Below are 25,105 nucleotides of genomic sequence, written 5' to 3' on the forward strand. Positions count from 1 at the left end.
GCTCATAAATTTTTATACGCTTGGCTGCGAGACAGTCTGCACCTCTATAAACCACAGATGCAATATCCCATTCCATTCATTTCAATTTGAACGGCAAAATTGATAAAACTGACATCGAAGTCCGGTATATCAAATACCGAAATATTCCACACAACGCCACACTTGTGAGCTCGCTTCTCAAATTTCTATCTTTTATTTCAAAACCGTCACAAACATAAGTGCCATCATTGTCTTTTATCATCTATTTTGTTCTCCCTCTGAAAAAAAGTCCGCGCACTGACAATACTCTCCGCACAATAAATAGAATTTGAGAACGCGATTGAATTTCGGTGTGACAACTCAGTGATCCAATTGAACACATCGCAAGTCTCAGAAAAATTCCGGACGATTGCTTTGTCGAGCCAGCAACAACAGCAAGTGAAATACGAAATGGCAGTTGAAAACTAATCGCGACATTCCACTTAAAAAAGGAACTTTCAATTAGAGCCTCTAGCCAACCTCTGATCAGCTTCAATTAGACGTATCAGAACTGCCGCATTGGAGAATCAAATAGTTTCCATGAGGAGAGGTCACGAAGGGGGTCAGCTTGTTAACTCGTAACGAGAGTCTGCGCGACTCGTAAAACGCGCGCGTACGACACGAGACGTAGGGCCGGGAAGTTAATATCGCCCTAGGTGGTTGGAAGCATCAGGAAGCACGGCATTCTGTCGTACGGTATGTGGAGGGCTCCAAAAGAGCGATAAAGCACGATGACACGCACGTCGATTGACGCTGCCTCCGACTGCATCGTAAAACGGATATGAAGAGGACATTGAGAAGAATGTCTCGTCATTCCTTACATAATATCTTCCAGCAAGAAAGCATCAAGCTTCCTTGAATAAAGCAACTTGCAAGTTTTAAAGGAGAACGGAAGTCGTTGCACTTTATGGTGATGACAAAAACTCGTCCTCCTTAATTTGTCTAGATCTCTAATTTTATTTTATTCTAACTTTTATTTTATCTATTCCTCTAAAGTTCTAGTACTAAAATTATTCTTGTCCTCCGCTTCAGCTTCTATCTATAGAAGCTATGATCTGTTGGTGTAAACGTCTCCTAATGAAATCGTGTAACGAACGGAATTACTTTAACATTTAAAATATTCATGAATTTTAAATTCCTTTTATTTTTACTTTTTATCTTTTTCTTTTAACAATAGTGAATATATTTTTTATTTGTAGAATTTTGTTTCAATATGAATGGAATTTAATATGAATGGATCCGCTAGACTAATCTCGGAGAACAAAGTATCAAGTGGAATTAATATTTGATGAGACTATGAAAGAGCTTTCGAGGATGGAGCTTTTGTACGCGGGTACACTCATTTTCTCGATCCATTTCCCCCAACATTTTTTATTTAATCGTAGACGCCGTATGTCGATAGCACGGATTGCCTGCAACAACCGCAAAACTGCTTTCCATCGGCCGGTGAGATTCGCGAATCGCCAGGTATGATTGCGCCTTGTTCGCAATCTTGATTCCATCCGAATGAGAAACACGAGGCGAGGAGAGTGATTTCGTGAATAGCGAACATAATATCAACGAGGATTTACGCCTTATGCGAAGGCGCGCGAAATTGGACATCTTACCCGCATTCTCCTGTACTCTCCCCCTTTTGCAACTAAATTGCGAAATTAAAATAAATCAAAATTAACAAAAAATCACATTAATAAAATATCAAAGATAATAGAAGATTAATAAAAGATAATGCAGTGAACTATTATTTTTCCTCTTTATTATCCTAATCAGATTACGTTATTTTTAATTTAAAAGCACTTACATTATTATTAATATTTAATTAATAATGTAGATACAAATCGACATTATTTGATATCAATTAAATTTCTTACTTTCCTTTATTATGGGGATTCGTATTGGCAAATAAATTGTAATGAATTTATTAATAATTATATTCTACCTATATATGCATATGGCTATATTATAGTAAAAATGGACTTGTGTTAAGCATTGTTCTCAGCTTCTCGACGTATCAGTTTCACTGTGATCCACGATTTAAAATGATACTCACGTGTCCGTGCCAATAAGAAGAGAGGCGACGAGCATCCTCTCGATTTCGACCTCGGCTGACAAGTGCAATGGTAATTATTATCGTGTGCGCGCGAGAAAACCACATATAAACACATATACACGCATATATACATGCACACCGTATCCTCGCCGCTGAAATCCCATCGCCTTTGGAGAACGTTACGGCCGCCACGGGTATTAGCTTACGGCGACGAGGGCTCGGAAGGTCGCGGTCCGTGCGAATAACTTCCTTTTTCTTATTACCGAGATCAACGCCGAGCTTTTTACAATAGCCCGATATTGGCGAATATGGGGTATATATAATATCCCGAGAGGGTGATACCGAATATCTCGCTGCTATGTGAGAACTCAGTTGGAACGCCACGCTTTTTCCTCACAGTTAAATGATACATCAGAAGCCATTTTTTGCCGTGAGGTCAAGTTTGATACCAAAAGGTTTCTGATATCAATGAACGGTTATGGTTCCACTCTTGTTTTATGCGACATATTTCTCTTTTTATTATATATTTTATAGATGTAATGGACTCTTTACATAGAAGCATAACTGTTTTTTTCAGACCGCGCTGCACACCGGGGTTGGAGGCCAGCAGCAACAGCTACTGGAGCCTAGAATGGCGCAACTGGAGACTCTGGAGGCTAAGGTGAGCAGAAAAATCCTGAAATGAAATTCTGAAAAATTCATGAACGCTGCAAAGGTACGTCGTTGCGCGATTCAACGAGTGCCGAGTCGAGGCGAAGATCAAACGGTATGAGAACGATATAGGAAACCGTGTCCCTTCGCGGTTTTCGAAGTCCTTCCTCTCCTTCGTGCCTGTCGACCGACCATGCGAACGGGGGCCTGCGCTCGTATGGGAGCTGTTTTTTAGTGGTACCCCCGGAGGAAACCAAAGGCGATGTTTCGCGGTTATTGGCGGGACGTCGGTTGTAGGCCCGCCGGCTTCTTAAGCCTGTCCGGCCGGTGATTTATATGCAGATGCGTGAACCGAACTCCGTTTTCGTCCGCGGATCCTCGGACCCGAATTCGAGGACAGGGTGAACCGAGGGGGAAGAGGAGATGGAAAGAGGGACCCCGAGCCCCTGTGCGCCTCCGTACCATTAAAACTGTCCCGAACTCGCGCGCGCGGATATCCAGTGGCGCAGCATCCGCAAGAAGCTGGCTCGGTTTTTGCGAGAGCGAGAGGCGAGCGCGCGGGCTCGTTTTTTCGGCAACGAACGCTCTTACCCCTCTTTTTAGCGTCGTTTAACCCGTCGGATTCTTCGCGCTTGATTGCAGGGGAGAGCAGGGCTAAAATTGAAAATTATGCGGGCCCCGTGATGCGCCGCACCGCCCTCTCGACTTCCACGCATTTTTCGGAAACTATGAAACGACGGCGAGCGCTCCTTTGCTCTCCTGAGCCGCGGGAGGCTTCCTTTTATTAGCCGCGCGGACACGGCTATGGGCGAGAATGAAAGTGAAATTTTCGAGATCTTATTTAAACCACGCAGGTGGAAACACGAAGCGAGGAAATCGTAGGAGGACATTATTTGGCAAAATGAAACGTTATAAATTTATTTAAAATTGAAAACGTATGCTTCATGTATTCCTTCAATGGTCCCCGATTTGATTTCGATTCGTATCGACCTGCACACGTATTAATTTAATTTTTTTTTAACTATTATTTTTTCCGGAAAAAGTACGAGCCAATATTCGAGGCCTCCTGTATCGACTTCGCTCGCACTTTTTTTCGCATAAATTATCGCATTTGCTAGTGACGCGAGATGTCTGCGCGTAATTCCGCAGCGCGCACCATAAATCAAACTTATCACCGACGAGGTAGTGTTTGACCAGAGAGAAGAAAATCGCGCGGGGCATCTCGCATTCTGCAACCAATTAATCCGGCATGCGCGATCGCTAGGAGCACCGTAGGAATATCGATTGCGTTTCCGCTTAATAGCAGCGTCGCGATGACGAAGTGCTGCAGCTCGCTAATAAATGGCCGCGCTACTTGCAGCTAAACGCGGCCTCAGTTATCTTCTTCGCGGACGGATCCGCGCAACCACAGCTTCCCCATCGCTACCGGGGGAGTCGCGGCGGTTGAAATAACTCCACGCGCTAATTAGCATAAGTACAATCGCCTTCGTCGTATAATACGAGCTAATAAGACGTTATCGATCACGTGGCTCCTCCGCCGACGACAAATCGCGTTTAGCGTTTCAATCGTGCCGCCGCTCTTTGTCAAGCGGCGACGATATCGTTCGACAGGCATGATATCGCTTCCTGCGAGACAGCGAACCGGTTTATTGAATCTTTATTTCACGTCTCCTGCTGCGAGCGTGATAATCGCGCGTGTAATATCGATATTCCTTACGCAATCGCCGATTGTGATTGTCGCGCGTCGTTTTCGCATTTTGCCGGACGCGAAAATGCGAAATGCCGGAAGAATTTTTGTCGCAACTCGTGACTTCCTGCGCGATCATTCCGAGGATGTTAACCCGACGTGAAATCACGTCACAGGAAAGAGAGACGCGAGCAAACGAGCGAGCGCGAGGAGGCGAAACGCCCGCGGTATTTGTCGTCACATATTTACTCCCGTTTGCGTTCCTCTGTTTGATTAGACGCTGTTAATATTTATTCTCGTCGACGGGACGAACTGAAAGAGGGAGATCGGGTTTCCGTTGGGAGAGTGACGTGCTCTTGCTCGCGGGGAAACGCGATTTCTCAAATCCGGAAGACATCGCCAGGACCACTCCGCTCGACTTTACGATTTCGCCGCGTGATATCCCTATCGGATGCTGCATCTGCTCCAAAATCCTGTCCCGATGCACTCCAGCTATCCATTTACCCCCGCAGCCTCCGTAGTCACCTCTAATCTCGTCCTCTCCACTCGCTGCTTCGTCCTCTTCGTACCGCTTTAACTCGGAGCAACGCGAGCGAATCAATCCTCCCCCTTCGCCGATTCTGCATCTGTATATCGAATTGTATTTTGATAAATGCACAGCCGCCGGTCGTTATTTATCATCCTCTCTCTCTCCCGCTGGATCCGTCGAGCCGAACAACGGACACGCCCCGCACCGCCGCCGAAGCGTCGTCGTCCATCGAGACGGCGATCGAGCGATCCGGTTTTCTAACTAGCGTCGTTAAGAAGCCGCACTGTGCGCCGTTCTCCGATTTGCTTATTGTACGACGTCAATCCAGCGATCCAGCATCGATCGCTCGCGTCGCGGAATCATGAAAATCGCATCGCCGCTCGCACCCGAACGCGGTGATCCGAAAGTGCAGCTGGCTGCTGGCTTTCTATTGCAAATGAGGGTCGCAGGGGGAAAGTGAATGAACGATAGGCGCGGAAAAACATATGATAGAACGGTTCGGGGGATGAAACTCGAGGGGAAGGAAGGCACTTGATGATTACGGACCATTGTTGATGCGTGCGATTGCGTGCAAGCGACTTGCGATTTATCATTTCTCTGTCATTATTTCTGTACGTATGTAAATTAGTCAATTCAGTGCACCGTTAAATAATACAAAAAGATTTGAAATGATTTTCAATTTATGCACGACCGTTGCACTCGCGCGAGAGAGAGAGAGAGAAAGAGAGACTAATTTTTAGCTCACGCGATGCGGATGATTCTTTGCACGTTTTCGAGGAGGAGGAAAGCATTCTTGGGATGCTCCCGACCCCTTCGATATGAATTCCATCGCGATGTTTACGCTCGAGCGGGCCTTTACGATGCGACATCGCGTTTTGCTCTCGCGAGACGAACGCGACGAGAGGAGAGGAGAAGCAGGGGGACAGGGAGAGCCTCGGCTCTCCAGCGTACCGGGGGCTTGATATGAATAATGAAGAAGGACGTCGACTCGAAGAGGTTGCATCAACGTCGGTGAGAAGCATCCTCGCGCAGGAGTCGAGGACGTTCATAAGGCGGTTGATCCCCGCTGTATGAGATGCTTTATTCGAGCTCTCGCGCTAAAATGGAAACGTCTTGAAAAATCCTCCGATTCTGTTACGGCGACCGATGCGATTGTCGATCGATCGTCTTCAAGGAGGTCAGGGAAAAAAGACTTCCGGCACGTTTAAAAAGGAAGTTCTGGCCATCAGCGGTCGCGTTTCGGAGCAAGAAGAATACAGAGAAGGAAAAAAACTGTAAGAAATCTGTTATCGATGTGTAAAATATTGATTATTGGCTCATATATATAGATTTATTGGTACTTAACATCTTGAGGAATAATAAAAAAAGGATATCGGAAATATACTTTTCGTGAAAATCGTGCGCGTTTCAGAAGCGTGCGCGACTCTATAGTAGTAATAAAATATCCAGCAGCGATTATTATTGCAGCAATATTCGCGAAATGTGTTGTTTCAGCAATCATTCGTAAAAATGTTACGTTTTACGTATCGGAAGTTTAAATAAATAAATATCGTTGCGCAGATAACGGAAAATGAGGATCGCGATAAATGCTGCACGCGTTCGCGTGCGTTTATCGTCTTCTCGATCGCGATATAAAATGGCATTCTCGGAGGAACACGTCCAGTCACATAATGATACGCGTGATCCTCACGGGGTCCTGTATAATTAGCACAAATCAGCGATATCGCATGTCAGACGCTCTCTAAGTGTTCGGGTCCGTTAATTTCGCAAAAATCCTTGGCACAAGTGGAGCCAGGTCGTAATACGCCCTTGGGCTCGAGGGCCCAGACAGATCTGCCAAGCAAGATTGCGGGTCCCGGGAGTCACTGCCCTTAGCTGTCTGAACGGCGATACTTTCGACCGAGTCCTTCCTCCACCGGCTCAAGATGGTTACCCTCCGACAACGTCGGTCCGCCGCGCGTCAAACTTTTATATTTCGCAAATCGATACCGATGGGATCGCAGAATGCTCGCGGGATGGAGCAGAACAGACGGAGAAAATGGAAAAAGAAACGAGATGTTTTTGGTGAATGCATGAGTTTCAGTTTTTTTCCATAAATTACTTATATTTTTTGTAATTTAGTCATTATATCATGTAACATTCCGAAGACTTTAATGTCAAGACTTTAAAATCGCGAAAGGGTGGAGATAGATTTTTATCTTAAATAAATATCTTAAATTAATATTTTTTTATATACAGGGTGTTTCCTAAGTAAGTAGACAAACTTAAGGAGCATATTCCTTGGCTTATTTTAAGAAGAAAAGGTCATATAAACATATGTCCTAAATTGCTTTGTTTTCCAAAAAAAGTACATCACTGTTTTCGTTCACTTTTCGGATAGCGTGCTTTTGCAGTACGAGTCAACAGCGGTGGGGATGGAGTGGGGATGGTCTCGCGGCGCCGCAAGTGAACACTCGTTTCAGACACTCCAGGTATTTTTGAGCGTGTACGTCAATCAATGGAAAGGAGAGTTGAGGCGTGTATCATGGCTGCAGGTGGACATTTTCAGCAGTTACTGTGATGTTATTATTTTTCTTTTTAGTTACTATTTTCTTTTTCGTTATAATTTTTCTTTTTGGTTACTATTGTTTTTCATTTGTTTCATTTGCAATAACACAAACTGTTCTATAATAAACGAAAAGTGAACGAAAACAGTGATGTACTTTTTTTTGGAAAACAAAGCAGTTTAGGACATATGTTTATATGACCTTTTCTTCTTAAAATAAGCCAAGGAATATCCTCTTTAAGTTTGTCTACTTACTTAGGAAACACCCTGTATATATGAATACAATTGTAATTTTGCTTCGAGCACACTGTTGTAAGTTAAAGTTAAATTTTTATAGAAATGCATTTATTAATCAATTTAGGAACAGTGTTACGAGCAAAAACGTGGTGTCTTGCGCAGGGGCAAAAAGGTCCCCTTTTTGCGGGGCGACGCATCGTCGCGGCTCGCTGAGGAACGGCCGATTATCTTGAAAACACCGGCTCTCTTCCATGCAAATTCCGCAATAAATTTCCGCTTCCTGCGTGCTCTCTCGTTTTTGCGCCGTCTTTGCCGCCCGGTCGCCAGTTGCACGTTAAGAAATTCGCGGAATGTTCCGGGTGCTTTCGCAGCCCATTCGTTTCCGCGCGGGCCGGCGAGGCGTTAGATGCGATCTCGGAGTAACACTCGCGCGGCTGCGTCTCTATTATCTCATTATTTAGAGGGTCATTAGAGGCGGCGTGCCCCTCATGTCGGCCGATACCGTTTCGCGCAGAGAGGGAAGGGGGACGTTCGTAGAAATTGATTAAACGCGATGCTCCATCCGTCTTCGGTCCAGCGTGAAACGAATATCAAAAGGAGGCATCGTCCTTCGGAGGTCTACATTTATCCGACTCTCGGACGGATAACTCAGCCAGCCTTTATAGTCGCGGCTACAGATCGGGACTCTCGAGATCGCCGGATTTATCTTCGGCGAGGCGTGTTCGATCTCGTCCTTCCTCTCGCGCCAATTCGTCGCGCTCGTGCTCTAGTCGCGATCGAGAACGGCGCCACAACGAGATGCGTTCGCATCTTCGTCGACCTTCGACGTCGCGGGACGTCCGCCGGGAAGAAAGCGACGGGATTCGACATCGCTTTCGAGGGAGGAATTATCGCGATTCCGATCCGAGCGTGTGCGCGTGTAGTACTCTTCTTCGCGCGTTCCTCCTCGCGCGCTCACCCCTCGAGATAAATGTTGCATCGATGCATCGCGCCTCGGGTCACGGCTCGCCTCTTCTTTCTCTCTCTCTCTCTCTCTCTCTCTCTCTCTCCCTCGTAATGTGTTCCAAGACAAATGTTCCTATCGATGCGGCGCTGTATCGTGTCTTGCTGCGCGCTCGCATGTTGCTCGGACTCGCCGGCGTGCCCGGTTTCAGTTGAATTTTTCCGTCGCCATTTGTGCGCGCGATTTGTGCGACCGCCTCGCGCCTCGCGTCTTTTTCATCCTCCTCTCACGCCCGTGTCGATATACATCGCGTTCCGCGGAAAAATCGGCGCGATTTTTTATGCATTCGCGTCTCGCGAAGAGTCGATCCTCGGTAACAATTCTCTTCGACGAGAGCAATCTCGCGATCTTCTACATTTATTTCTCGCTAAACTGTACTCTTGGAAATATTCGGTACACGGCTTTTGGAGAAATTTGAAAGAAAAGTATTTGATCGGATTTTCTGAATAAAGTTTCTCGAAATTTTCGACGCGCTTCTCAAGTCTCAGGTCTGATAAAACATGCAAATACTTCCATGCGATGTTGGAATTACCTCAAATTTCCCCGATAATACCATGAGATATCTTTTTCTTTTATACTCTTATTTGACTCATAATTTATTTCTGCACCGCGTGCACGGGGGTAACAAATCAGCCGGCCGCTTTTCCTGCGGCATTGCGTGCGCGCGGTCATACGCGGCGATTCTTTTTCCCTCGTGCCGTCCGCGGTATTACACGCTCGTTGCAAATCTGCACCAAGTTTTTCCGGATATACACGTTGGAAAAAGTTTTCGTGAGAGGTTCGCGGGGTCGTTCACACGCGCGACTAACATGCCTCCCGGAATTTGTATACCTTACCTCGCACACACGTGCACGAGACATGGACAGAATAGGCGGAAACTTACCGCGGGATTTCGACCTTTGTGTAAACCCAATTGAGGATACCTCGGAGCAGCGCCGGCTGGCTATTAACTTGCTACAAAGTCTCATTCCCGTGTAGTCTCCATTCATAGGATAGGAGATCGGGAAAACCAATTTTGTGGCACGTCACAATCAGGCATCTGTGATTAGTTTCATCAACTTTAATAACTTCCACGGGCTCGCTCTTTGTATAGTCCCAGTCGCAATTCCAGAAAGAAAGAAACAATCGCCTAAAATAAAAGGACGCTTCGTCATTGAAGCCAAATTAAAGATTCAGCAGCTTTCCTCGAGTTTGGGATATTTCCGGCAAAATTTGCCAAGAGCGTTTTTGCGGTGATCTCTCGAATTCATTGCAAAATAGAATATCGAGACGCGGTTCTGCGCAGAATTCAAATGCGTCTCTCGCGAGAGGCGCGACACTCTTTGCGCTCGTGCTCGAAGAAAAGCAGAAACACAGTCGGCGATTTACAGTATCGCCGTTTGCCGATCTTCGACATCACACGCCGGTGGCGGAAAGCCATGTTTATGGAAAGCAGGCACTCTCCGCGTAGAAGACCGCATGCACAGAGCCTTTTGTCGAGCCTGAACGTACGTAGGCTGAAACGTGCGTGAATACATTTCGTATGAACTCGCTGACCTCTAGCCGGGGAAAACGGATGAAGTCCATCGGAGATCCGTTCGCTTATCCTCGTTGCTTTATAATTCACTCTTCGTTACGCAGCTCCATTGCTTCACAATTCATTCGTCGCTGCAATTCGCGACGTTACGATAAGATCATTTTCTTCTAAAAAATACATTCTGAAAAACGCTTTTGTGCGACTCGCACAAGTCCTATTCTCGACTCAAAAATTTATTGAGATCTGCGCGAAAGGCAGTGCGACAACGGTGAAAAAGTTCTAATAAAGGTTTTTTTTTTCGAATCTCCCGTTACCCTCTAGAGACTTGATGCAGCCAAGCGGAATGTTTTGTGTCAATGCCTGATAATCATACCTGTCAAATGACGGTGCTACGACGCGCGATGTGCATGTCCGGACTCGCAATTGAGAGCGCACCGCGCGATTTCCATGGCAGAATGGCAGCGGACGTGTCTTTTGTTACCCACCAAGGGAGCAAGAAGCTCAGGCAGAAGTGCGTCCACGGCGATTACCGTGAACAATTCCTACAGTCGCGACATCATTGTTCTCCAATGTGCTCCCGCGTTTTTCGTACCGCTGCCGCAGCCGGTTTCCGGGAAATTACCGGAGGCGGCGCGGCGGTCCGAGATGAGAAACCGTCCGCTTTCACGGAAAAGGAAACGCGCATCGACGCCGTGTCGCATCTCTGCACGCGACTCAGGATAGTCAGGATTAGGATCTGCTTTCCAGTCGCGTCCTGGGAACCATTAGACAGAACCATTAGAGCTCTCTTAGAGCTCTCGGTCACGAAGCTCGTAAACCGACGCAGCCGATTTAATGAATCGCGAGAACAACGCATCCGGCAACAATGACGCGAACTGTCATCCGGCATGAAATTTTCACTAGGTGTTCGGTTTACGCGCGAGGAAATCGGGCAAGAGAGAAACAAATCGGAGCAATATACGAATCGTTTCCGTTTGAAGATCATTGAACGCCGAGATGCCTCTCGAATCGCGTAAGACGCGTTCGAGGTGCGGAGCGATTACGTAATCGACGTAGGTGCAGATGTAATCGAATTTCAGGCATTCTCATGATTCACACGGAATCAAAGGAAAACCTGCTGTTCTTGCAAGACTCTTACACATTTTGATAATATCGCTTTCGCAAGGCAGTTACGTAAAAGTAAAGTCTGTGCCTGCTTAAATTACGAGGAACCGTCGAGAAGGTATACTTCTCGGGAGAAAGCAGAAGGCACACTCGCGATCGAATTAAGTCGTGTACGCGGTAGAACAATGATTACGTATCCAGCGTATAAAGAAGATGAGGAGTTTCCATATCTCGTTGAGAGACCGCGCTAACGACCGTCCGTGTCGGCCAGAATTAATTGCCGTGCCAGTCGTTATCTCCACATCTTGTTTACTTGCTAATTGCGGGAGTTAGTCGAGATCGTTACTTATAGACGATTGGACTCTACTAACACGTTGCTCTCCGAGTGCAACCGAGGCTGTACTATTACGCGAAATAACTGGCTTGAACTGAAGAGAGGAGGCTGCACGCATTGATATCTGTGAAACTCTCGTTTGCGCGTCGCCTATTGACAAGTGTTCATTTCCGCAGCATCTCTTCCGTAACGAACAACAAGGTGATGCAAGAGGAGGAGGAGGAGGAGAAAGAGGAGGAAAGGCTTACGCTATCGCAAACCTCCGCGATTAATGGAAGCCAGCCTCCGGGCGCGAGAAGCGTAATAAAAAAATTACGAAGGCTCATGGTAGTATGTATAAGTCAAGATTAACGTGGGGATGACACGTGACGGACGTAAATCATAGACCGCCGTGTGAGGGCGGTTATATTTTTTCGTCCTGTGCTTCGTTCCTTCAACTGGCTCTTCATCCTACTTCTCGAGTCGGATGGAAAACGTCAGAGACAATATCGTAGACAGAGATATATTTCTCTGCTCTCTCAACAAACCCTCTTGAGAAATCACCACATTCAATGTGCGTCCTCTCGATGTCGCAAAATCGCAGTAGTCACGGAATAGTCACGGAGACTCAAATTCATGAACAATTAAAAAATTTAATGCGATTAAAATCGTGCAAGTTACGATTATATGTCATTTTCATGTCATATGTGATTATCACATCCGCGCGATCATGTCTGAAATGCAAAAACCAATTATTACTTGAATTATCGAACATTGCGGAGCTGCGCGGCGTTAAGGGCCGCTGATCGGAAATCAGAAATCGCTTGCGAAAATTTTCATACTAATTAGCCGCCACCGACGCGTCTGTCCCATCACGACAGTAGTCTTATTGGCTCCGGGACGTAATAGGATCGCTCGGCTATTACTGAACCGTGGCCGCCGCAGTTATCCTGCTGCGGGGTACCGGCAAGCCGTAAATCTCGGTCCACGATAATCCCATGGGCGGATGTCGGGAATAAGTCCAGTCGAGAGGAACAGTCCGAAGGAGAAGAGCGCCAAGGACCGACTCTCTTTCTCTCCTTCGTTCCGCGGCGGGCAGAATTGTCGCGCCGGGAGACCGCTTATCTTCCGCACGCCCGACAACAAATGTACATGGACCTGCTCGATACTAAATCAGGGGCAGCGGTGCTAAGGGGTTTAATACCGCGCAAAACGCTCGAGTCGACACTCGAGAAATTGCTGGAGATCTGGATACCCCTGTCCGGTCGCGCGGCGCCGGCAAATGACTTGAAAGAAGCGGCAGTAAATGTATTGGTAGTGCGCACACATTTGCCGTTTGTATATTTATCATTTAAAAACTACGTGTATTTATGCGATATGATTATTATCATTGGAATGACTGCAGAATTGTCATGCAAAATGCACAACTGCTTTTAACTGTCTTCCAGCTAGAGAACGATACTACTAACAAAAATATCACATAAAAATGAAACAAAAAGCTTTATAAAGTATTACATAAAATATTTTTTTAATTAATTTTTTTAATTAAAATAATATAATTGGCGGAATAGAATATCTCTTTATTCTGCCTTCCCCGAATTAATTGTTTACGCGAACGTATTGCAGCGGGAATTTCATGTTCAGCTGAGATGTGAAAATGAGAAAATAAATATTTCAGAGCCTAGCCGTTCAATCTCACGAGCTATGCAGGAGTGAAAACCTAATGCCCTGAAAAGATCGGTACCCGCAAGAACAACACGTAAAACTGCTGTGCAACTGATGCGCAAAAGAAGCGCGCAATCAAGTAAGAGGCGCCGGTCGTTGCGGGAATGCAGCCGCGCCGCGCATTTTGCGACTGCTTAATGAAGGATCGTCGATTCCCGCGAATTCGTTCCACGTACCCTGCAAGGGACGGGGCTCCGCGAGTCGAAGGCTCCGCGGACCTTCGACCCACGTGAGATTCGAAGTCACGGTACCGCGGTCCTTGATACACGGTCCTTGAGGGAGCGAAGGAGTGAAAGAGAAAGAGAGAGGAGAAAGAGAAAGGGAGAATACGCTGTCCCTCCTGGCGATCCAACGGAGGTCGATGTTGCCCCTCGTCGAGTGTGTGCTCTCGTGATGGAGGCAGATGCGATATGGGGAGTATCGTGGGCACGGTGCGTCTTGGACGAGACAACGGACCACCAACCGGGCACCTCGGAACGACGATGACGACGAGAGACGATGAACCGGATGCGCTTATTCCCGCGGGAACGTCCGCCACGACTTGCACATCGCCTTCGCGGTTCAGAGTTCACCCGAATTTTTGCCTGACTTGCATCAAACGGCGAATCGAAACTCGTAGGGGAACTCGTGGAGATTAACGAGTCTCCCCACGAACACTACCGACTCGATTGACATTAACATTGAGGCATGTTAAAGCCAATTTTAAAGATGTTGAAGATTAGTAGGAGGATTTTATTATTATATATATTTTATGATGATTTCGTAAAATCGTCTCTGAAAATATTTTCTTCAGTAAAATATAAATAAAATAAAACTTTACGGATTCTTCTGTCTTGCATTACATTGTCGTAATTCGATTATTTTCCATTTAATTATTTGTATTTATTCATCAAATATCGCACTCGTGCAATATCTAATCAAACAGACTTCTCTGAAAGAAACTGTATATTCACAATTACATACCAATGTCAAAATAAAATCCGTTCGAATAAATTCGATCCGGTCGAAATAAAATTCCCTCGCGCCGTTATTCTCACGGTTCCCGCAAATTCTGGGAGAACGCGGCGAGATACATTGCGAGCGAATGACGTCGACAAAACAGAGACATCCGGTTCGCACAGCCAAGTCTTTGCATACGAGCCTGGTTGGTGGTCCAGCCTGGAACACGCCGCGCGGAGGTCTCATATCGGACCCTGCTTGGGCCCTTGTTGGCGCGGACTCGAGGGCCGGCATTGACCTTCCCGCGACGACAACGACCAGCGAGAGGGACCATAGTAGGTGCCGCCTTCTCAAGGACCGAGGATTCTCTCGTACAGTACTGACGGTGAAAGCCCATTAGGGCCGAGACATCCTGCCCCGACCATCGTCGCAAATCATAGGTTTAATGGAACGATAAATTTGTATTCATACGATCCCACCCTCGCGCATCCCACCCTTGCGCTGGTCTCTTTTGAATCCGCATCCGTACACCGTGCTGTCATGCGTCGAGAAAAAGGGGAGCAGTGGTGCGCGCCGGTACCATGGAATCCGAATAATTGATAGTTGCGCCGTGTTCCTCGCCGACACCTCTGCCGTGGTCGGGATACTGCTGCTCCGCTATTGCACGGAGAGAGAGTAGCTGAGAAAGAAGCTACAATTACTACCGCTGATGCGGATGTAATGGAAGAATGGAAGAATTTCTTCAACAATTTCTTCAGAATTTATCCTGCCTTTCTTTTCCAAAAGAAAAAAGAGAATAAATTATTTTTACATAGTTTATGCTTCGAAATTTCACGTTAACTCACTTCTTTTTGGGATAAAATTTTGATGATAAAAATGTACGACTTGGAAAAATTAGAAACGATTGAAAAGTTGCTCAAGAGTTTTATTATTTACTTATGTGTGACATGCGTTCAGCCTTGTAATCGCGACGTGAAGATTCTTATTTTGCAGATTTAGTACGTTCATAAATTATCATAACGCCCGTTTATTTTTATAAACATTCGCACTGGGGAAACGAAAACGGAATTTATAATGTTTCACGATAAAACATGATTATTTATAAATATTCATGTTTGAGGAATTATTCGCACTCCGTATCTATCCCGCGAGACCTACGCCCTTCGTCGTAAAATAAAAGAAATATCAAGTGAGCAGCGAGAGGTCCTCGTAGACCATTAAATTAAGTTTCTGATGCAGACTTAAAAATAGTAATTACTACATGTGTTTTACAAGGAATTAAAATTAAAATTACAATTGAAATTACATTTTTTAATTAACTCATATTAAAATATAATTAAAATCAATCTCGATTTACATCTGCCTCACAGATGGCCAGTATTGAAGTGTCACTATCGACGACGCCAAGGCGGAAGAAAGGCGGCAGCATCTCCGGAGGCGTCACGTCTCCCGCTGGCCATCGCAATCGAGATCATTACAAAGAACTGGACGCCCTGCGAGTCGCGCTGCGCGACAAGGAAAACATCATACAGACGTGAGTAATTGCTCGGCTGGATCTTTGATCGCGCAGTCGGCCATCGAAGAACCCTCGCCGCGTGAGCGATTGATCGGCTCTCAGTTCTTCATTTTCTAATGATCGCGCCTGGAAATAAAGGCCTTAATGAACAATGCGCGACTTGATATTTTTAATCGATTATTGCTCAAACTTGTGCGACAAAGCGATCGAGAGATCGCGATCTCTTCTTCGTCCAAGATTCGTTGTCAGGTATCTCGTGGTAATCTTAGGTAGTTCCAGCAAAATGGAGAGCTGCGGAGAGATCTGTCGGATCCCGATGCGCGTTTCTACCGCGATCAAGGCATCGATGCGGGGGCAAAGGTGTCCCGTTCGCGGTCACGATGCACGCGGCACTCCTTTTGTTATTTTTCAGGCTGAAGGGCCAGCTCTGCAACACGCTGAGCAGCAGACTGGCATTACGCAACGGCGCGCCACCCTTGACCGAGGCTGACAGGAAAGCGGCCGAGGAGCGGCTTCAAAGGCTGCGACGGGACGCCGACAATAAGCGACTCGCCATTAAGAATCTCAAGCTGGCTCTCGAGCGTCTCGATATCACGGAGTGAGTACGAAATCAAGATCGCGTCGCGGTCATTGAAGCGCCTTATCGCGCGAATCGCGATTACCAATATACCGTGATGTACGAACCCGCAAACGTCCGTTATAAATACGGCGCGGATAAAACCGGCTTTATCGGCGTTATTATGGGGTAATATGCTTCAATCAAATATTTTTATGCTGCGCGCGACTAACGTTTATCTGATACAGTACTTGGGGTTGAGGTAATCGCCAACGATACCTCAGGATAGTTGAAATGCCCGTCTTTGGATAAGCAATCTATTGAAAATGATTGCTAGTTTATTAGATTTATATTCAAGATTATTAATTAGCTTGTTTATTCAGAGCCACTGGATGACATTACACAGTCTTAATGAAGATAGAAAGTGATCACAAGTTATTTGTTTCATAATGGTGTCCTGTAAATATTTTAATTTTTTCCATAATGTAGTCAAATAAATTTGATAAAATAAAGATAAAACTTACTTGCTAGATATTTGCAAACTAGGCACTATATTGTCTTTCTATATAAGATAACTTTTAAAAACTTTATAAATTAAGTTTATAATAAAAAAATTGAATAAATTTATTTGTAAATTAAAAATTGATACACATATAGTGTAATATAAATACATAATTTAATAAAACCAAAACATCAAAATCCCATATGGTCTAGTGGCTAGGATACCTGGCTTTCACCCAGGAGGCTCGGGTTCGATTCCCGGTATGGGAATAATTTTTTTTACTTTATTTTTTGACTTTATCTAATATTTATATTAATTAGTTTAAATAATTAGTAGAAGTAATTTTGCATATAATGTTTGTTACAGTAATATCGACGTTCGAATACAGCAAGCGGAACTGGAGTACAGACTCGGTCGCGAGGAACTTGAGCTACTGACCCTTCACGAGGAGAGCAGAGCCCTTCAGGCCGCTTTGGAGTTGGCCGAAACTCAAGAAAAACAAAAATATGATACAATATTCAGGTACACATTTCTGATTTCATTTTGCGATATTTTTGTTATTAATTCATAAATATTTTCATAATGTACATTTCAACTTCTCTCCTTTGATTCAACAAAACAGTAACAAACTTTTATCTGTCCTATTCACTCACCAACTAACAAGGATTGATTTGACAAACTACTAAGATGAAGGTATCGACTTAATGTAAAAATATATATATATAAATTAATTCTTATGATTTATCAGGACTAATAATTTTTTTTTATTTCAAGTTTATTCTTTTCTAGCAAAAATTCGGAACTTTTCATTTTTGCTCTTTCAATTATTTTATACTAACGTTAATAATATTAATTTCAAATACATGGTAATAACATAAAAATTTCAAGTCAAAAGTTTAAAGTACCACTTGTGTACGAAATCGACTGGAAAACTAGATTTCGTTAGATACTTGTTACCTCTTTTGGAGAGGAACATTAACAAGCTACCACCTTGCTTGCAGCTGCATTTCCGGCTCGACGCAAGTCACGATCCACGCGGTGGAAATTACCGCAGACCCCAAGAGCCCGCGTTTCGGGGCCGGACCCAGAGACGACGCGATCGGCCTCTACGTCGACTGGGCCGTGGAGGAGTCCGGTCTCTGCAAGGGGGACAGGTATCCGTATCGTTGCATCGCACGCGGAATTCGCGCGTTCCACCGAATAAGCATCGCGTGAATGCACTTCGCTGACGAGCAGGGAATTCCGACATGTACGAAATTCGTGAATTCCGTTCGGTAGGCGAATTCCACTCACGTAAGAAGAGGAATTCCCCAATTCAAACAGTTCAGCCCTGTTAACCCTCCGGCACGGACGAGCGAGGGTGAGAGGAAGGAAGGGAAGGATGGAAGGAAGGGTCGTGGAATCGTTTGTGGCGTTTGTACGCTCGTAGTACCACGTAACGCTGGCCGTATCGGGAAAGAACAATGCGGCAATCTTGACATTCGGTTCCCAACGCTGGATCGCTGTAGCGTGAAGCGGCACCGGAAGTCCGCCGGGTGCCCCCGCTAATTGCGCCCGCGACTTCACATGACCCCACCTTCCACCATTCTTCCCCGACGTATCCACTCGAGGGAATTTAGCTTCGTGCCAGGCGTTCCTGGAGCCGCCTGGAGGTTTAAAAACCGCACGTAGAAATTAATGCGCACCGAGCTTTCCGGCTGCGAACGTTGGATTCGATGGAGAATAAATTTTCGTACGGAGCTGCGTTCAACCGAATTTAATAGTACGGCAAAAAAAAGTTGAAAGTACACAAAGAAAAGCGCAGTGGATTCACGGTGGTTTCTAAAAAGGCATAAAAGCATGAAACGGAAATCGATATTTGATATCCGGAAAACTTTGCACGATGTTACTGAAATACTTGAACGAGTTTTTTGACTGCGAATTTTTTGAATGAATTATTTCAACGTATTGTTTAAATAATGCGAAATTGACCTTTATTCGGAGAAAATCTGATTAAGCGTCGTTTCTTTATAACTTTTTAACTCTCATTACGGAACATCTCGTAACTATTATACAAATTAAAACTTCGTTACGGTGAAGTATGTTTGAAGATAAATATGAGGCAGAATCTTGCTACCCATTTTTACTTGCGAAATTGAACACTGCGTTCTGAAATATTCTCGATGTTGGAGCTACGTGATGTTTTCAACTGAAACCTTTGCTTCTCATGGAATAACTGAGGATAATACGCGCGTATCTCGCAACGTACCGGCATAATCCCTTTCCAGTTCCCACGCATTATTATTCGGTACGCGTCATTAAGCCGAGTTCCGCGCATAATTCCACTTTTATAGTTTAATTGCATATGATGTAAAGTTATAATCAGATATCATAACGTTGCAATTCTCCTCTGAAACTGTCTCAAATGATGCAGCCAATTTGACGTCATCAATCTTGAAGGAGATATCACACCGTTAAATATCTCGTACGCGCTGCTCCTTTATCTTCTTCGAGCATCTTCCGTCAAGGAGATCCTTAGTTCCTGGCCTGACCAGTCGAACAGAACGCGATTGCCGCGCAATGACACGACTTATCGGTCAACATTGTCTTCAGGATCTTGGAGGTGAACGGGAAGCTGGTGGTGGGAGCGGGCAGGAGCGATTTGGCGCGGCTGCTGGCCGTTGCACCCGACGCTGCGCAAATAGTGGTTCTTCGAAAAGGCGAGTCCCTCGCGGCGTTGCGCACACTTCGCTCCGATAATCTCAGACTGACGCACAGGATCGGCTATCTTGAGGAGCAGGTCAGAGATCTCCTGGCGCCGAGCAGAACCGAGGTCCCCGCCGACCCACCGCCGAGTCGCCAGGAACATGTACAGGCACGTACTCCAGATCGATGATATCAGCATACCGAATTATGGAATAAATAATAATTCAGATAATATGTGTAAACAGCATCGAAGCGAGCAGCAGTCGTTAAATTTTATTCTGAATGATGAGAAAAGTTCTAGCTCTTCATTGATTATAGATCATTAGTTATAAAAATTAATATCTCAAAATAAAACACACGGATGAATAGATACCATTTAATTTTGAATTTACATCTTGGATTACAGGTTTTCCAAAAGGGACCTCAAGTGACAGCGCTGGTGGCGAATCTGCCGGGTCTCAACGTGAGAAGTTCTACGGAACTGCGGCAGAGTTTGCCGACCATCAGAAGTAGACACGGCGATCACTCCAGACGTTCGGCGGACGTAAGAAGTCCTCGCGAACTCGATTTCTCGTCCGATGGGGTCTCGAATGGCCATCATAAGCCCCGAAATCGGCAAAAGCATCAGGGACTGCAGTTGGCCAGGTCGACGGCCAGTCTGGACTGCAAGTCACCGATGCAGTCGCAGATCCAACGTCGGAGATCACCGCGTATCGAATCCAGCATGGAACACTTGCACAAAAGCCGCAAGAACGGCTCGCAGCTGCAGTCCCTAGAGTTCGACTCCGAGCCGACTTATTATCGCCTACAGGTATACTTATTAGCAACTTTTCGTTCCCTGAAAATTCCAAAATTTTATTCTCGTTACGTGTAAAATGGTGTACTTGGTAGAACATTAATACTCCTATACTTTTCTTATTTTAATAAATAAAACAAACATATAAATATATTTAATAAAGTCAGTTATAATATTTTATTGAAGTTTTGCATCAATCTTGTTCTTCCTCATCTCTACACTTCTCTCCCTAGACTTCAATTGTCATATCATAAGTAATTGTCATTATTAAGATTGAAATTACATTAGCATGCCTCTGAATGTACAACATCTGCTCGCCTATTTTAGGATTCTCAGTCTCGCGCCTCGGAGAATTCGGAAACGTCAGCGGTGTACAGCTCCCAGGAGACCAAGACCCGTCCGGCGCCGCCGAAGAAGCCGCTGCGACTCTCCCTGCATCGCGCGACGAGTCTCCAATCGGTGGAGAGTGCGCCGCCGAGCGCACCGCAGCACGATGTTGTGCGAAAGCCGACGAAGAGGAACCACCGTGGCGATCCGCCCACAGAGAAGAGCTCCGCATCACGAACGGAAGTGAATACAAATGGGGATACAAATCTGAGCGCACAGGAATCCCACGTTAATCCACCTCAGCCACCCCCAAGGACACCCTCCAGGGCGGAATCGTGTCAGAGCGCGCTGCGATGGCCGTCTCCGAAGCCGAGACCGCACTTGACGTCCGTGCCGATGGAAAAATGGTGCTGAACATTAAGAAGGCACACGGACGCTATTCCCAAGCACGAAGAGACGAAAGAGATGAAGAGTGAAGAATGTTTTCCAGTACAATTGAAAAGCATATATCAAACTCATTCGATACAGTTTTTTTTTCTCAATATTGCGAGAAGATCGGAGCAAAGTCGACGTTGACGATAAGGACAACAGCAGGCATGAAAAAGTATTCACAGCGAATTCTCGAAACGTGTGTGATTTAAGAGTGACGTGATATGATAGATTGGTGATGTGAAACTGAGTTTGCTTTGTTATATCTGGCGCTTTGCGCATTCCAGCGATTTCTCATGATTAAAATTATAGTTTTAAGCGTGTAACGTAAGAAACACATATATAGGCTGTACAATATCATGGTATGTTATAGAAGCACGTCACATTACGGGAATATAATATTTAATAATTACGGGAATATAAGATTTAAGTTCGTAACAAAGTTCTGGAGCTCCTGCTCCATCGAATTTCACATACTCATTTCCTTAAGTAAAACACGTTCATATCGTCCGAGACAATAAAAAAAAAATATAAGACTGATAAATCAAATGTGGACCAAAGGATTGCGAGTCCATATAACGCGCCTAAGATCTCTAGCTAGTGCATCTCAGGTTTAAGTTACAGAAAAATGTAACTGTTTATCTCGAAAATTCTTTCTTGGTTTATGAAAATAATATTAACGCTTTTCAAGAAAACGTCACTGCTTTTTATTTAAAAACTTTTTTAATAAAGCGATCTCACAGTCAATTTGCTACTACAATCACACTAAATTTGATCTAAGGCTGCATAGAGTTTATTTAATGCAAATGTCCATACGTCCAGGTATTAATTAAATTTGTACAAGCAGCACGGAAATACCAAATTTACACGTACTACGCGCTCCCAATTTCCGTCATTATTAATTTCAATAATGTATGTAATTTAATCTAATTTGCCAGGAAATGCATACATAATCCGTTAATGTAATTCTATGTATAAAGATAGTAAATATACTCAACCTTGTAATTTTACGTACAATAAAATTAGTGTTATCATGTAGCTCTGTTAATTAGGTGTACAAATGTATAAAACTATATATTCTGGCCTAATAATATTGCGGTATATCGAGCAACAATAAAAACTGCGAGTACAATTCACGTCGTGAATATTATGTATCGAAAAATAATTATTCTGTAGCTGTCAATCACTTTTTATTTTAATAGCGAAGTGATTGGCCACGTTAGGGTGAAAATAAAATTTCGTACAAAGTACGTTAAACGTACATTAGAATGTATCCTTACGATGTTTAAGTTTAGCACTGGTACTAAGACAAATTAAGAGTGCATATAACAGTAGTAGTCTACGAGTTCTCTCCTTTAGTTCTTGGCGCGCTAGCAATAATTAATAGTTGACGCAAGTATAAAGTGTCGTTTCTTCAAATTGCTAGTCCTGTCGTAATTGCGACGACAATACAATTCGATGATGTGCGCGCGTCAATGCAACATGTTGCACACACAGTGTACAACGTCATCTAGATTTATCAAGTTGTATCATACATTAAATATCATTAAATAAAAGAATTTTTCAAAATTAATGAAATCGTTGGAGATTGAGATCCCTGGAAACACGTCATGCCTGTACGTTGACAACCCGATTAACACGAGGTGTGTCCAATTCATCGCTGAGTTGTATCGTACTACTACCTCACGCCTCGCTCTGTGGCGGCATCTAAGGAGTACAAGGCAGAACTAGCCCGACCAATGAGAGGGCAGCACGAATACCGAGATGGAGAGCCTTGGAAGGAATCAGAGAACAAGGAGAAGCTAATTGCTCGCGCTATAAGTCACACGTGCATTAAGTAATCAGTTCTAGTCTGTATTAAATAAAGTCAGCATCTTTATATATTTTCACCTAAACCGAAATGTTGTAATAGTTCCTCGTGCGTTAAAACTGCCTTAAATGTAGCATAACAATCAAATAAATAATACGCTCGCTACAGCTCAAAAACAGTAGAGACTCGTAGCGGAGTTTTTTGGAACTAAATTAGACGGCTTTTCCACCAGAGCGCAGCACGAGCGCCTGCAGAATGGCAACCCGTCGTTCGCGGGCTACTAACGGGACTGCCATTCGGCAGGCGCTCAGAAGCTGCCAAATTGCCGGTTCGATTCTAGAGGAAGCTTAGTTTTATAAGGCGACTAAAATAAATTCCATGTGCAATAAAAATATATAAATACGTTTATTAAAAAATATATTGAATTCATCATTACAACTATGTTGAGGTACACGCGCGACAAAGTCGTGCCACTAAAGCGTGCAGTTGCAATAGACTGTTGATGCCCTCCACTATTCCCATGTGCGTTATTCCAATTTCCTGTACGAATTAGTGTTAAAAAGTTAAAAATCTTTGGAGGATTCTGTATAATTACGTTTTTTTATGTGAAGTGTCGCTTGCAATTTACCTTGCCAAACATCAACTTCAGTTTCTCATCCATCGTGTGATTTTTGCAGACCTTGAATACATTGCTGATTATGTCTTCCGCGGAGTATCCCATTTTCCAGAAATGGTCCATCACCTAATTACGACAAACGATTTGTAAACCTAACGTAATATATTTCTTAAAGATTCTTTTTCATTGTTGTGTCAATGTTTTACCGTGCAGGCTTTGGAGATGTCTCCGTTTATGCAATCATCCAGCATCTCTTTGACAATCAACGGATGAGGTTCGTCACAAACTTTAAATACATTCTCGCCGTTCACGTGATTGAACCCGTTGTACGTAGACTGCAAGTTGTTCAAAGCTTGCCTCATGTCTCCTTGGGCAGTGAACACTATTGCTTCCATACCGTCGTCCGTGTAAGAAATCTGCAAGCAAAACCTTTATGAATTAAGTCAAAATATTTATCAATGTTGGTTACATCTTCCACTAGTTACATTTTCCTTTTCGCAGACTTCCAGAACTTTCGCCAGGATCTGAGCATCTGTTAGTTTTCCATATCTCAACATAGCACATCGTGACTGTATAGGCTCGATAATTTCTTCTGTGTTGTTACACGCAAGAGCGAATCTGGTCGTATGGCTGTACATCTCTATCGTTCGACGCAGCGCTTGCTGTGCACCGTCAGTCATACTATCCGCCTCATCCAAAATAATGATTTTATGCTTCCCCTTTGGAAGATTCACCTGTAACGAGGACAAAGATGTCGAAACAACCAGAAGAAAGAAATTCATCCGATAACATGCCATGTGTTACCTTCTTCTGGGCAAACATTTTTATTTTGTTTCTAACTACGTCTATTCCTCGTTCATTCGATGCATTTAACTCGAGTACAGCCTCCTTAAACGCCGGTCCTAGTAGTAAATGCGCGAGACATAAAATTGTTGTGGTCTTGCCAACTCCTGGTGGGCCGGCAATAATGATATTTGGGGTATTTCCATGTTGCGCGAAGACAGCCAATCTAGACACGGTGTCCTCATTGCCAACGATATCCGAAAACACTTGTGGTCGATACTTTTCAATCCTAAACAACATGACACCTCGTACATTCATTTTTTAATCGAAACGTAATAAAAAGAATTATTGTGTAATAAATGTCGACATAAATATTACCAATTTTTCTTGCAATCTTACAACAAATGAGCAGATATATATTGCAATTATTAATCTTGACAAAGAATAACCTAACCTATGATAATAAGACTGCCACCAAAAATGACATTTTTTCTTACAAAACTAACCACGTACCATGGTAAATTGGCAGCTTTGGCATCTTTTTCTCTAATTCTCGTGTCACCGCCGTTGCTCGTGGACGGCAAACTTTCAATTTCCATCTGCTCATCCGCGTTGCTGTCCCCTGCCATCCTCGAATTCACAGGTTTGTCGCGTCGCTTACTCCAACATGCTCACATTTCACGCTGGTTCGCGGGTGAACGCGGGAAACGTTTAAAATATGGCGATCTACCGTGAACAAGCGCGATATTCAAGATAGCCGACCTCCACTTT

General features: G+C 44.4%; 2 protein-coding genes and 1 non-coding gene across 3 annotated transcripts in view; 2 read left to right on the top strand and 1 right to left on the bottom strand.

Moving 5' to 3' along the window:
• LOC105278286 overlaps positions 1 to 22,698 on the top strand; it is a 59,713-nt gene extending 37,015 nt beyond the window's left edge. Inside the window, exons 4-11 of the mRNA XM_011337272.3 lie at positions 2,643 to 2,726; positions 15,685 to 15,848; positions 16,243 to 16,428; positions 17,255 to 17,410; positions 17,890 to 18,042; positions 19,481 to 19,742; positions 19,980 to 20,384; positions 20,697 to 22,698. Coding sequence (XP_011335574.1) covers positions 2,643 to 2,726; positions 15,685 to 15,848; positions 16,243 to 16,428; positions 17,255 to 17,410; positions 17,890 to 18,042; positions 19,481 to 19,742; positions 19,980 to 20,384; positions 20,697 to 21,110 — 1,824 coding nt within the window. The 3' untranslated portion in view covers positions 21,111 to 22,698. The remainder of the gene's footprint in view (positions 1 to 2,642; positions 2,727 to 15,684; positions 15,849 to 16,242; positions 16,429 to 17,254; positions 17,411 to 17,889; positions 18,043 to 19,480; positions 19,743 to 19,979; positions 20,385 to 20,696) is intronic.
• Trnae-uuc lies at positions 17,086 to 17,157 on the top strand. Its single transcript has one exon. It is a non-coding gene; the product is annotated as a tRNA-Glu (tRNA).
• A 618-nt stretch (positions 22,699 to 23,316) lies between the features above and the next one.
• On the bottom strand, positions 23,317 to 25,091 carry LOC105278282 (replication factor C subunit 2). The gene is made up of 6 exons (XM_011337267.3): positions 24,848 to 25,091; positions 24,356 to 24,623; positions 24,037 to 24,285; positions 23,758 to 23,967; positions 23,564 to 23,677; positions 23,317 to 23,475 (listed from the first exon to the last, which is right to left on the bottom strand). The coding sequence occupies exons 1-6, from the start codon at positions 24,961 to 24,963 to the stop codon at positions 23,374 to 23,376; spliced, it is 1,059 nt and encodes a 352-aa protein (XP_011335569.1). The 5' UTR covers positions 24,964 to 25,091; the 3' UTR covers positions 23,317 to 23,373.
• Positions 25,092 to 25,105: the final 14 nt, after the last annotated feature.

The sequence above is a fragment of the Ooceraea biroi genome, chromosome 10 (assembly GCF_003672135.1).
Source record: "Ooceraea biroi isolate clonal line C1 chromosome 10, Obir_v5.4, whole genome shotgun sequence".
Classification (NCBI taxonomy): Eukaryota; Metazoa; Arthropoda; class Insecta; order Hymenoptera; family Formicidae; genus Ooceraea; species Ooceraea biroi.

Excerpts from the sequence above, each read along its gene's own strand:
- LOC105278282 (XM_011337267.3), bottom strand. The coding sequence starts at position 24,963 with ATGGCAGGGGACAGCAACGCGGATGAGCAGATGGAAATTGAAAGTTTG. Across the intron at positions 23,968-24,036 it reads AAGTCTGCGAAAAGGAAAAT|ATTTCTTACACGGACGACGG; the intron begins GTAACTAGTGGA and ends TTTTGCTTGCAG. Across the intron at positions 23,476-23,563 it reads TGAAGTTGATGTTTGGCAAG|GAAATTGGAATAACGCACAT; the intron begins GTAAATTGCAAG and ends TAATTCGTACAG.